Source organism: Geotrypetes seraphini, chromosome 2 (assembly GCF_902459505.1).
Source record: "Geotrypetes seraphini chromosome 2, aGeoSer1.1, whole genome shotgun sequence".
NCBI classification, from domain to species: domain Eukaryota; kingdom Metazoa; phylum Chordata; class Amphibia; order Gymnophiona; family Dermophiidae; genus Geotrypetes; species Geotrypetes seraphini.
The window spans coordinates 143,834,949-143,848,598 of NC_047085.1; the positions used below are offsets into that span (position 1 = coordinate 143,834,949).

At 41.8% G+C, this 13,650-nt stretch overlaps 1 protein-coding gene across 1 annotated transcript in view; it reads right to left on the bottom strand.

The window, feature by feature from the left end:
- The window catches only part of COLEC12 (collectin subfamily member 12), a 303,430-nt gene that overhangs the window by 41,729 nt on the left and 248,051 nt on the right, over positions 1-13,650 (bottom strand). The window contains exons 3-4 of the mRNA XM_033935217.1: positions 11,035-11,157; positions 631-729 (exon numbers count right to left, since the gene is read on the bottom strand). Coding sequence (XP_033791108.1) covers positions 631-729; positions 11,035-11,157 — 222 coding nt within the window. The remainder of the gene's footprint in view (positions 1-630; positions 730-11,034; positions 11,158-13,650) is intronic.

The following is a 13,650-nucleotide window of genomic DNA, read 5'->3' on the forward strand; positions in this document are numbered from 1 at the left end:
AACAAAAAACCGTACCCACGTCTATCACGGGTCCATTGGAGACGTCTTAATGACGTTTCAGAAACCTGCGTCTATTTTGCGCGAAGAGGTTGTAGGGACGTCTACCGCACGCCTAAGTACCATTTGATTGACACTTGCGTTTCCCGGACGTCTAAAGCACGCCTATGTTAGACGTACTAATAGAGAATTTACCCCTTAGTGCCTCAGGCCGTGGTAGAAATCTCTACCATGGCTTAGTAAATGAGGGCCTAAATAACATACCTTTAATCGTGTGATTAATCCCGATTACACATTTTAATCAAAATGTAGGCCTAAATAAATTAAAGAATAAAAACTAGTGAAAAGATAAGAAATACAAAATACACATTGACAATTTACAAATTAAAGACTCTAAAACAGCATGCAGAATAGCAATAGACAGCCTCGCAGTTTTCAGAGCCTACTTCAGAGATGCAGGCCTAATAACAATGGGCCGCGCCATGTGGTTAAAATTTACCCACCCCCTCCCAAGTCTTCGAAGGCAGCCAATTCAGTTTACTTTCCATGATGGGCAGCACATCGCCCGAGGTGTGAAAAAGCTATTCTTCCTCTTTCAGCAGAAATTCCAGGCTGTCAGACCCATTAAATTACCTAGCTTTTTCAGGTCAGTCTCCACTTCCGAAAGCTTCTCAGTGTAACTTCTGTGTGATGTTTCCATGTCCCCTGTAACACCATCCATTTTTTCTACAACTAGAAGACAAGAAAAACAATGAGTTGATAATTTTCTGAAGTGAAAAATATGAAGACACAACAGATTTGGAATTGGATTTTAGATGTGCCGCTCATTGTTACCAAATTCGATCTTTAGGTGTGTAGTTTTCCTGATCATAAAATCAAAGAGCAGTCTAATATTAGTGGCATATAAGAAAATGGGTTCTTTTCCCTCCCATTTAATCTTGCACTCAGATATATACTTCAGCCAAGTACATCATATAGCAATAAGCAGTAGAGATGGGCATGCAAAACCTTTTCATTTTTTATTTTCAAACAAATGTTGTGATGAACATGCACTATCCCCCAGTTTCTGTTAATGACACCTAAAGTTGTTTGGGTACATCAGTGTGCATAGCCAATATACACACAAAATGTAATTGATTAATTGGCCTAATTGTTTATTTATTTCATTTTCTATACCGTTCACCCAAGGGAGCTCAGAACGGTTTACATGGATCTATTCAGGTACTCAAGCATTTTTCCTTTCTGTCTTGGGGCAGTGGGAGATTAAGTGACTTGCCCAGGGTCACAAGGAGCAGCCTGGGTTTGAACCCACAACCTCAGGGTGCTAAGGCTGTAGCTTTAACCACTGTGCCACACTCTCATAATTTATTTTGGTATTTATATACCACTTATAATCTAAGTGGTTTTACCTTCAGGTACTCAAGCACTTCCCCTATGTGTCCTGGTGGGCTCACACTCTATCAAATGGGGCAGTGGAGGATTACGGGCTAGATTCACAAATATGCCCGATCGGGACTGATCCGTGGTTGATCCGGGCAGGTCCAATGAATTCTCCAAACTTCAATATGCAGATGGGGGCAATTGGAGGAACCCATCTGCCTGCCCGGATCGCTCTATAGCGATCCCAGTTCATGCGCAGACCATCTGTAGATGGTCTGCGCATGCGCTGGACCTCTGGGCCAGCAGTGATTTTATTTTTCTGTTTTTTTTACTTCTTTTGGAGCCTGTAGTTTTAACCCGCTTAAGCCCATGGGTTAAAACCACAGGCTAGCACGGCGGAGAAGAGTGGGAAAGTCGGGGCAGGCAGGCAGGAGATCCGGGGCAGCGGGAGAATCAGGGCATTCCACAAAACCACCACCCTTTCCAGAGAGAACTTCACGGGGCAGTTGAATGAGGAACATATAGCCGCAAAACAATGCAGTACAAGGATATCTTATCAAAGAAAGCCCTTTCAATGCCTTTAAGTGAAATCTGTTTTTATTAAGCAACAACCATAACAAAAGTAAACAGCGGGACAAAGAGTATTTCAAATAGTGAAAACAAAGCTCCCTTCCCCCAAGAGGACTGGACTCTGATGTCCTTTCAGTTACAAAGTATCCCGACCCCCCAACCCCCCCCCCCCCAAAATCAGACAGGCAGGATGGAATACAACTGCAATCTATTCAAGATACGACTACGAACCCGGGGAGGCAAACTGTCCAAATAAGGAGTCCAAATATGAACAAAGTCTCTGCTCCGTCGGCGGGAGGAAGAAGCCAGAAGGGCCTCCCAGCCGAGAAGGTCATGTAATTTATTCCTCCAGTACCAGAAGGAGGGAGGAACCTCCGCCAGCCAGAAATTCAATATACACTCTTTCCCCAAAATAAAACATTTGCTCAAAAACAATTTCTCCGCAGAGGTGTACACAGAAAACAAGGAAAAATGAGCGAACAACATATGATATACAGAGACAGGAACAGAAACCCGTAAGAGACCCCCCTTTCAATGCTTTTAATAGCAGCCTCATATTGGACTTAACTTTCAGTTACTCTCACAGCTCCATAAGAAGACCCATACAGCAGAAATGTTACTGCAGGCATTTACTACTACGGGCATGGTAACTGCCCGTTAAGGCATTCTTTTGTAATCCTTACAGCGGGAGAGTCGGGGCAGCGGGAGGCGTTCGGGGCAGGCAGATCAGGGCTGCAGGAGGCGTTCGGGGCAGCAAGAGATCAGGGTTGACAGGGAAGAGAGCAGGGCAGCAGAAGGCAGAACAGTCGGAAAGGGCTTGAGCGACTGGGTCCTCAGCAAGTTGCTTGTTTTTGATCAGCCAGCCCAGTCGGTGTAGCAGGGTTTTGCTTGGTGAATCGCATCCCTGCCGTTGCCTTCATTTGCATGCGCGGATTGTAGGACGGTCGGTAGAGAGGTTAGTGAATTGTGCAGGAGGGAAATCTGGTCGCCAAAGGGGTCGCAAACCGATCGGTACACGATTGGTTTGCTTTGTGAATCTAACCCTAAGTGACTCGCCCAGGGTCACAAGGAGCAACCTGGGTTTGAACCCACAATCTCAGGGTGCTGAGGCTGTAGCTTTAATCACTGCGCCACACTCTCATAATTGCTCATAATTGGCAATTAACACCTAATTAACACTAATTGGGACTAATTAAAACTTACATGTGCAACTCAGAAAGCGTGACTGTAAGAAGTATGTGTCAGTTGCAGTGTGCAAATTAAAATAAGGGACGTGGTCTTGGGGCAGATCATGGGAGTTCCTAAAAGTTAGGTGCCCTGTTATAGAATATGCCCAATGTGCACGAAACTTAGGGGCATTTATTGTTGTTTTATCTAGCTGACCAATGTATATAACATTTCTTTAGGGCTTCAGACATGCCAATCGTTGTTCGCTGATACTCTCGCGATACAACCAAAATTTTTTGTATATTTGGCTATGGCTGTGGCTTCTTCATTTGCCGATTAATTCTATAAATGTTTTTTGTATTTATTTATTTTAAATATTTTTTTAACTTTTTTGTTCTTTTAAATATATAAAGTGCTTCTCATAAATACTTATAAAAAAGTTAACTTAGCTTTGTAAATTCTCCTTAATAGGATCGGGTCGGGGCTTGTCACATCGACATGTTTCGCCTTAACGGCTTTTTCAAGATATCAACCCCCTTTGTTTTTTATCATCAGACCATCCCGATATCTGCTATTTTTTGATCTATCAAAGATCCTTAGGGGCAGGCATTTAGTCCTGCTTTTAGCTGTCCTAATTACCTGTGCCTAGTTATGCATTGTGAGCTAGTGCTAAAAGCACTATAAAACGTACATGCACCTTGTAGAATCACGCTATGCACCATTCTAATTGACATCAATTTTTTAAGCAAAATGTATAGAATATAGTCCAATGTGCATATAAGGCCTGATTCTATAAATAGTACCTAAATCGATAGGTGCCTAGGGAAATGGTGTCTACTGCATGTCAACCAAATTTAGGCGTCATTTCTAGAATCACGCCTACCAGCTCTTAAATCAAGTTAGGCACTGGTAGGTGTCTACAACTAAGGTGCCAGTTTTCCTGGCCTAAAATACTGGCACCTAATGCTTTCCACACCCGAACGTCACTCCTACCTATGGCTTATTTTCATGTGGGCGCTTTGCCTAATTCCTAGCAGTAGTCCAATTAATCAGTTTTATATTAATTGGCTTTTTTTCCCAAAATATATTTTATTGAATTTTGTAGCAATAAAATTTACAAACCAAATCAACAGTTAGTAAATCATAAAGAACTACCCAACAATGAGGACACAATTCCCAACCCCCCCATCCCTCCCCTCCCCACCCACCCAACCAGATCCCAAACCCACTAATAGAGCAAACACCTGAGAAAGGTATAATGGGCCATTCAATTGGCCCATTCACAGAATCCATTATTCCTTCCTCTCCGTAAGAGATCTCACGAGCCTCTCTAACGCTTTCTTGAATTCAGACACAGTCTTTGTCTCCACCACCTCTACTGGGAGACTATTAAATGCATCTACCACTCTTTCTGTAAAAAGGTATTTCTTTAGATTACTCTTGAGCCTATTACCTCTTAACTTCATCCCATGCCCTCTCCCTCTAGAGATTCCTTTCAGTTGAAAGAGACTCGTCTCATGAGTATTTATGCCATATAAGTATTTAAATGCCTCTATCATATCTCCCCTCTCCTGCTTTTCCTGCGGGGAAGGAGCGAATGGGGGTGTAAGGGGCAGAGAAGAGTGCAAGGGAGGGGCACACCACCACAGGCGCCTTTCACCCTTGCTACGCCACTGCCCCCATGTCTTATTCCCCTCTCAATCCCCCTCCCAATGTCAGTCCCCCCCCCATAATCCAGCTCCTGCAGGTTGGATCTCTCCTGCAAGACATAACAGACCCTGCTCCTTGGGTCTTTATTGGTGGTACAGGATCCAGGCTAGCAAAGGTTTCCCTCCCTCTGTTGCCACCTGAGTTAGCATCTACTACATCCAACATGGCACTGATGACCCCTAACAGTGTCTTTGGGTACTACCTCTAGGGAACATTTTATATTTACAGTTATATTTGGTACTTGTGTACCACATTATCCTCACGAGGTCAGCATGGCTTACATAGGGTTACAATATGGCTCCAGAGAAAGGAGGACGGTTTGAGACATCCAGATTTTACTTCCATTGCTTTCAATGGAAGTAAAACCCAGATGTTTCAATCTGTCCTTTTTTGGACTTGAAAAACCCTAAATATGCTGAAAACTAAATTCACAACAGTCCAAAAATCGGCAAAAAATTGTAGAGAACAAAAGTCCTCTAAACCCAGTTCGTTGAGGAGAGCACCTGGCACTGGAACGACAATAAAGATATGATTTAAAAAAAAAAAAAAGAAGAAAGAAACCTCAGTACTAGGAAGCTGCAATAATAAATAAGCAGTCCTGCTCCAGGCTGCCAACTCATATATGATTATGCCTAAATGAGTCTGCCCTGTACATCATTATGTCTTTTTAAATACTAAGAGTGTGTTTGATACACTCAAAGTTCCACCACAAATCAATATGCAAAAAACATCATTAACCCTAAGTGCTCTTCTTTGCGAAGTGGAGAAAATGGCTCATAATCCACAGATTGCTCACAGTCACTTTTAACATTGAAGTGAGGAAAAAATGAAAATAATATTTGAAAATCAAATCACAAAAAGTAAAAATAATCAAAACTTATCGGAGTCCAAAAAGGATTATGATTACTGCCCATAATTTTGGTCACTTTTTCTTTTTTGTCCCAGTGCCAAGTGCTCAGTGAACTGGGTTTAGAGGACTTTTTGTTCTCTACAATTTTTTACTGATTTTTGGACTGTTGCTTCTTTTTTGGAGCCATATGGTAACCCTAACTGAAACAAAGAAACCAACCATTTTTGGATAAAGCTGCCAACCTGGGCAGCAATGGAGGTAAACAGACCCTGAACCACCATTTAAAGCTCTCAGGTAGGTCCCAGGGGCCTTTGGGGTGGGGCATTTCTGTCAGGATGCAGGATAAGTGGGTATGGGAGCAGGGTTTGTTGTATTAGGAGATGGGTCTGTTGTGTCTGGGCGACAAGATGATTTCACAATTATATACTGAAAGGATCCATAAAATTGAGATGAAGTAGAGACTTTTTTTTTTCTCCCCATCCTATTTTCTTGTATGTTGTCTGCCTTGTGCTTTATTTCAAGGGGAAAAATATGGGATGCTGATCTGCGGGATGGCAGCTTAGTAGGATTGCTGGTTAAAATCAGCATTTCATTCATGGACTCAAATGGACTTTGGGTATTACAAAGAGTACCAATAAACAGCCACTAGATGGGTGTATTGCTCAGGTCTAGGCTGAAATCAAACATAAGAACATCTCCCCCCCAGCCCCAAATATTCAGCTGGTGGAGGTCAGCGTTTTCTAAAATGTTTACCGTCACTGACTGACTTAGCCCCCAATATTTGGTGCTGGCATTGAATATTGGGGGCAAAGTCTGGGTGGCCTGGCTGATATTCACTTAGATCCGCATAAGAGTTATTCAGGCTCTGAAACTCTTATGGGTCCTAGCCTGATATTCATTCAGAGTCTGAATGAATATCAGGCCAGGACCCATGTAAGTATTTCTTGTATTTTAAATAACCCTCTGCCCCATGTCCCTTCCTAACACCTCCTCCCCTCCAAGGATGCCCTCTACCACTGTATTTATTTATTCATTCAATTTTCTATACTGTTCTCCCAGGGGAGCTCAGAATGGTTTACATGAATATATTCAGCTACTCAAGCATTTTCCCTGTCTGTCCCAGCAGGCTCACAATCTAACTAATGTACCTGGGGCAATGTGGGGATTAAGTGACTTTCCCAGGGTCACAAGGAGCAGTAGGGGCTTGAACCCACAACCTCAGGGTGCTGAGGCTGTAGCTTTAATCACTGTGCCACACTCTAAGCTATGTTAAGTTACTGCTAATACAAGAGTTTAAATGAACTTGTTTTAGTATAAGGGCCACCAGGAATTATAAAGGAAACGTGGTTGGAATTTACTGAATAGTTGCCCCAACAAAAGAGCACAATAAATATTATAAAGATGAATAATTTAATTCATTTTATTTTATAAACAAGGAATGTACACATCCTGGGGGGTGGGGTAGGGGAATGGAATGGAATTTTATGATTTTTATGAATGGTTTCATGAAGGTTTGATTTATTGATTGTATATTTGATGGGAGGGGGGAATTACTTTGTTGCAGTAATATTTGAAAGTTCGCTGCGCTTATTTTACAATTGTACATGTGATTTATTTATGGCGCATTTGTAGTTTGAAAATCAATAAAGAATTAAAAAAAAAAAAAAGCACAAATAAGCTTGGAAATATTAATGTACACAGGGTGCATAATGTAAAAGAAAATTGGGGAAGGCTTTTCTGATTCACGACGGAGTGCCTCGATTGATATAGTGAGTTGACTCTAAACAGCCCACATCATGAAGCACATCTGAAATCTTTTCCTTCCTTCAATTGTGAGGTGAATTTTATTAATTGATGGAATTTATTGTCATGCTTGCGAGTGCCACTTGATTTGTAAGTTGACGCCAATAATTGAGGACATGGACTAATGCCATTTTGAAAAACTACTGCATTTGCGCTTGCCATCATCCAGTTTGTAGGGGGAAAGGGTTGATGCGCTATCCATGTGCTAACTAGTTAGCACATGGTAGAGTAGATGCGCTAATGCTCTGCCCCCTAACCTGCTCCCACACCCAAAATAAAATTTAATTCATGCACATTTGGCAGTTACCACATGATACCTGAATGCATCCCACCGTTTTGAGTTGCATTAGGTGCATATTAGCAATAGCATATAAAAATGTGGTAGATTATACTCGTAAAAAATAGCTTTATGATCAATGCAGCTGAGTCAGAGTCTCACCAGAAAGTATTATGTGCCTTCACTCTTTTGCTAATTCCAGGTTTTATTAGTCTGTAAAACATTTTGGTGTCCTTTACCAAGCCTAACTTACTCCCCCCTCCTTTTACAAAACTGCGACAGCGGTTTTAGCGTCTGTTGGCGCACTGAATGTTCTACGCTGATCCTGACGCTCATACAGTTCCTTTGAATGTCGGAAGCAGCGCAGAGCGGTCAGCACTCCAGCCTGCGCTACAAACCGCTTTTGTGTTTTTGTAAAAGGGAGGTGGGTTAATTAGTAAACTGGCTTCATTAATGAGCTTTAACAAGCGTATAATTGAAAAAAAGAAAAATTAATTGGGTAACTTTAAGAAAATGTAGAAAATGCAATTATTTGTCAATGCCTTCATGTGCTAAAGCTGTTTTCTGTTAATGCATTCCCGTCCTCTAAATGTTTTTATGAGATTTTGTCTTTTCATCTTGTAGGATGAATTTAAAGGAAGGTTTTACTAATGATATCGTTAGTTAATGTTTTATTGTGCTTGTCTTGTTGAAACATGTTTAGCATTTATAAATATGTGTGCATGTAACTTTGTAAACTGCGTGAGTGTTTATGCGGTATATAAATCATCCATAATAAAACCCTTAGCCGCGCGTGCACAGTTGAAATGGCGTGATCCCTGCCCCCATGATTTGTGCTTCCATGCCGTGTTCCATTTGTGGCGTGTGGCAGCTTGCGGCGCGTGCTGCATACGGCGTGCGGCGGCTTGCGGTGTGTGCAGCGGTGAGAGCAACGGCGAGTGCTATCAATCGCTGCTTGCGGTGTGTGCAGCAGCGAGTATACAGCGAGTGCTATCAATCGACACCGCGCATCAGCACTCGCTGTATACGCGATATGGTATTCTTCCATGATTGGCCTTTTAGTCAGATCCAATTGAGTGCCAGTGTATTGTGTATTTCATCATTCACGTTTCTTAAGACTCCTGAGGCAGGCCTGGGGGCCGAAACATGTACATGTCGAGTCATTGAGTCGTGAGTCATTGAGTCGTTGAATGTGTTATTTTGATGTGTGAACAATAAAGACCTTCATATCATCAGACGTATTGGAGGGCATATTTTCCAGTGCACATCTCTCTTATTTGGACAATTCCACTCTGATTTTTATATATTTGGTTTTGTGGTGTTGTTTTCCCCTGTTTTCTTCTTCATTATTTATCTGCGGTGAGAGCAACAGCAGGAGGGTGTCCTTCGAGGTGCTGCGAGGCATCTGGCTGCTACTGCTGCATAGAGAAGTGGAGGGGGAGAGGGAAAAGGGGCTGCTTTGGGGGGAGGGGTATGCTGGGGGGGCAGGCAGCAATCTTGGTTTGCTCGGGGGGCCAGAGAGAGATAGGCAGGGGGCCAGGGAGAGAGACAGACAGAAAGAAAGACAGACAGACAAGGGGCCAGGGAGAGACACAGACAGAAAGAATGACAAACAGACAGGGGGCCAGAGAGACAGACAGACAGACAGACAGTGGCAAAGGAGCGAGAAAGAAAGAAAGACAGACAGACAGCGGCTAAGGAGACAGAAAAAAAGACAGACTGACACATCTATTCTAGCACCCGTTAAATAAATAAATAAATAAATAACAGGCACCTGTCTTCTTAGGTGCGATTCTTCAAAAGATAGGTGTCTATTGCATGGTGCCTAACTTCAAAGTAGGTGTGTTTAGGGGCAGAGAAAGACTTACCCCCTCTTCTACTAAACCACACTAGCGGTTTTAGTGCAGGGAGCTGCGCTGATTAGCCTGCGCTGCTCCCATTGCTCATAGGAACTCAATGAGCATCGGGAGCAGCGTGGGCCATTCAGCATGGCTCTCCACGCTAAAACCGCTAGTGCAGTTTAGTAGGGGGGGGGGTTTAGACACCACTAAATGCCTATAATATTGGCCTTTATTTATTTATTATTAAATCTTTCTTTATAATTTTTAACAAGTCAAAAAAGAAAATATCTTGCTGACAGAAATTCGACTATGAAATATTGCACCATTATTACCATAATTTCACAAAACGAAAAAAAGAAATTTTTTAAACAGCAAATTGTAGTTAGTCCACTATATATACTGTAGAGAAGGAGCTGAAATTTAGCTGAAACTTAAAATTTAATAAAAATAAAAAGTAAAGAGGAAAACTAAAGATGAGGCTAGGTGACTCTCGACCTTTTCCTTACCGAGCTAGATAACTGCAACAAAACTCATGTTATGGTAATAGGTTGCCCTTTAGCAGAAATAAATTTAGATAACTGCTGTGGCTCGTAGAAAACATATCTGTTTTCTTTAAAGACCAAAACACATTTACAAGGGAATCTCAGAACAAATGTTGCACCCAACTGGAGTGCTTGAGGTCTCAAAATAAGAAACCGTTTCCTTCTCTTCTGAGTTGGACGAAATACATCTGGATACATTCTTATTACATTAGACAAAAAGGGAACATCTTTGTATTTAAAAAAAAACAATTTAAGCATCCATTTCCTATCGGAATCTAGAGCAAATTGTACCAATAATGTAGCTGTCACCTGGGCCTCAGTATCCGATCTCTCAAGGATATTATTTAAGTCCAAACCGTCAGCAGATAAATTCTGTTGATCAGGAATTTGAGACTTTTTTCTTCTAGGTAAATAATAATGTTGGCCTTTATAACCCTGGCCTACATTACAGGACTAAATTTTAAGTTAGGTAAGATTCTGTCATAGGTGCCTAAATGAGATTTTAGACACCATTTACAGAATTTCCCCCTTACTGCCGGTAAGGGCTCATGTGCTACTTTTTTTTTTTTTTTTTACGGTAATGTGCTAATGGCAACAATAGCACATGGCCATTAATTTAATAAAAGAAAGAAAAAAATCCAAAAATCTGCCATTTTACTGTTGCATTAAAAACGACCTTAGCACATGGGAAAGAGTTGCGTAAGGCCGCACTAAGGTCACATTTTAGCATTGCTTTGCAAAAGGGCCTCTTTGAAACTATAACTGCTTTGACCATTTGGAATATGTGAGACGAGATTAAAAATCCGGTAGAGTTTCTGCACCTCTTTCTGGCACAGGCTTCTTCACTTAAAGATCTCTGTTTCTATATTCAAATGATGTAATGAGCAACGCACATACCTTTGTATCCCAGGATAGCTACTGTGATTGTTAGCAAGGCGCATAGAATGTAGAGCAGTATGACAGAAAACTTCAATGCCCAGTTATTTTTGCACTTAGTACACTGGGAGCCTTCCTGAATACCTGTAAGGGAAGAAAATTGCATTTTAAGTTCAGGCGATTATGATGGTATATAATGCATAATTTATGTTTTCTTTCTATTCTATTGTATATTATTAACAATCAAAGTATGCATGCGATAATGTAAGCCACCCAGATATTGAAAATAGTGTGGGTTAATACAGTAAAAAAAAAAAAAAAAGCTGGAGTATATTCTACTGTTTCTTAGCATTTGTACCTGCCAATGGGATAGATTCACTAACCCTCTGATCCGTGTGCGATTGGAGGCTGGCTGACTGATTTACCGACCATCTGCATGCAAATGGTGGCGATCGGAGGCACACCCACAGTCGACTGCACAGATTGCTATAGCCCTGACAGTAGTGACAGGAGAAGCAGCCTCCTGTCACTGCTGTCAGGGCTTCTGCTGGCTTTTTAAAATGTTTTTTTTTAAATCGGACAGATATTTTGCGTGTTGTACAAATGCAAAATATCAGCCCGATTTTTAAAAAATTAACCCCCTCCCTCTCCCGACAAGTGCCCCTTCCCCTCTCCCTCCCCAAATGAAAAAAATCAACCCCGCTTTTAAATTTATGGCAGGAGGATTCTCACTCCCTCCTGCAATCGCTACTATTTCCCCCGCTGGCCCACTGCACCTCCATCCTTCCTTCCCTCCCGCAACCCAACCCGAGCCCACTCATAACTAACCTGTTACTTCCTTCTTGCTTCAACAGATTAGTGCAGTGATTCCTACACACTACCTGCCGCTAACCCGGAAGGCTTTCCTCTGTCACATGCCACTCGGGCAGAAACAGGAAGTTCTGACTGAGGGCAGGACCCAGGAGAGGAGAAGCTTCTGGGTTAGTCGCAAGCAGCATGTAGGAATTGCTGCTGCTAACCCATTGAAGCGAGTAATGCAGGAGAAGCAGGGACCAAAATTGCAAAATTAATTGCAGAGGTGGTGGTGGCAGTGAGAATAGTAGCTCCACCAGAAGATTGAGGAGGAAGGAGAACGGGAGACCCATTCATACTGCATACCCCTCAGCAGCAGTTTGCACACCCCTAGGGGATGCGTACTGCGTGTTGAGAACCTCTGCATTAGAGAATACGAGTGTGTCTGAATTGGTGTGTCTAAGGTAGGTACCAACAGTTACACCAAGTCAATGGGAGTTGTATTTTGCCTCCTAAGTGCGCCTTGAAGTGCATGTAGTTTTCTATAAGTTTTGTGCATACTTCAGAGATAAGCCCTTAACCTTCCTATTCTCTATCCATGTATGTTGTTGTTAGGTGCCATCGACTTGTGCTTGAGTCCTAGCGACTTGATGAATTGTGAATCTAAAAAGGAATCAGTTTTGTACTAGTCCCCAGGGTTGTTTTCAGTGTGTCCAGCCATCTGAATGCAGGTCGCCCTCTTCGCCTGGTTCCTTCAGTCTTCCCAAACATGATGTCCTTCTCCAGTGATCTCTTTCTTCTGATGGTGTGACCAAAATAAGACAGTTGTAAATTCATTATTTGGGCTTCAAGTGACATAGCTGGTTTGATCTCTTCCAGAATTGGTTTGTTAGTTCTCCTGGCAGTCCACAGCATGCCTAAAATCCTTCTCTAACACCAAAGCTCAAATGAGTCAGTCTTCTTTCAGTCTTGTTTCCGTAGTGTCCAACTTTCACATCCATAATTGACCACTGAGAAAATGAGTGTGTGTGGATAAGTCTGATCTTTGTTTGGAGTATACTTTGTCGAGAGCATTCATTGAAGAGCAACCAAGTGCTATTCTGCGGAGTATTTTCTCCCTGCTAGTTGCTTCTTTGTTTACAAAAGAGCCCAGGAGATTGAAATTCTTTACAACTTCTATTCTATTGCCTTCAAACTCAAAATCTTCATCATTTTCCGTGTTCATGATCTTCGTCTTGTTTATGTTAAGTTCTAATCCCATGTTATGACTTTCGGCTTTGACTTTTCTCAGTAGATACAGCATGTCTTTCTTTGCTACTGGTGATGAGCATTGCATCATCTGCATAGTGCAGGTTGTTTATATTTCGGCCACCAACTTTGAAACCGATACTCTCTTCTTCCAAATTTACTTTTCTGAAGATAGTTTCACCGTACAGGTTGAACAGGTAGGGTGACAGGATGCATCCTTGCCTGATGCCACGTTTTATTGGAAACCAATCAGTGTTGCCATATTCAGTTCTCCATGTGTGTACCCCCTTCAAAACTACATGCTTAGCGAAATTGGCATGTATGTTATAAAATAGTGCCTAGCACTTATCAAAGTAATTGCCAATTTTTGGTGCCAATCACGCACGCCTGTGCTATTAGGCCCAGATTCTGTATTGTGCAACCCAAGTTGAATATGCAACTTAATTGTCTAACAAGCTAATCACTGATAATTAGCAATTAACATATAAAAATTGATGCTAATTGGCCTTAATTAGAAGTTACTTGCACAACTTTCTAAGCGCATTCTATAAAGTGGTGTGTGTAAATTCTAGTATGTGAATCTCAAAAGGGGGCGTA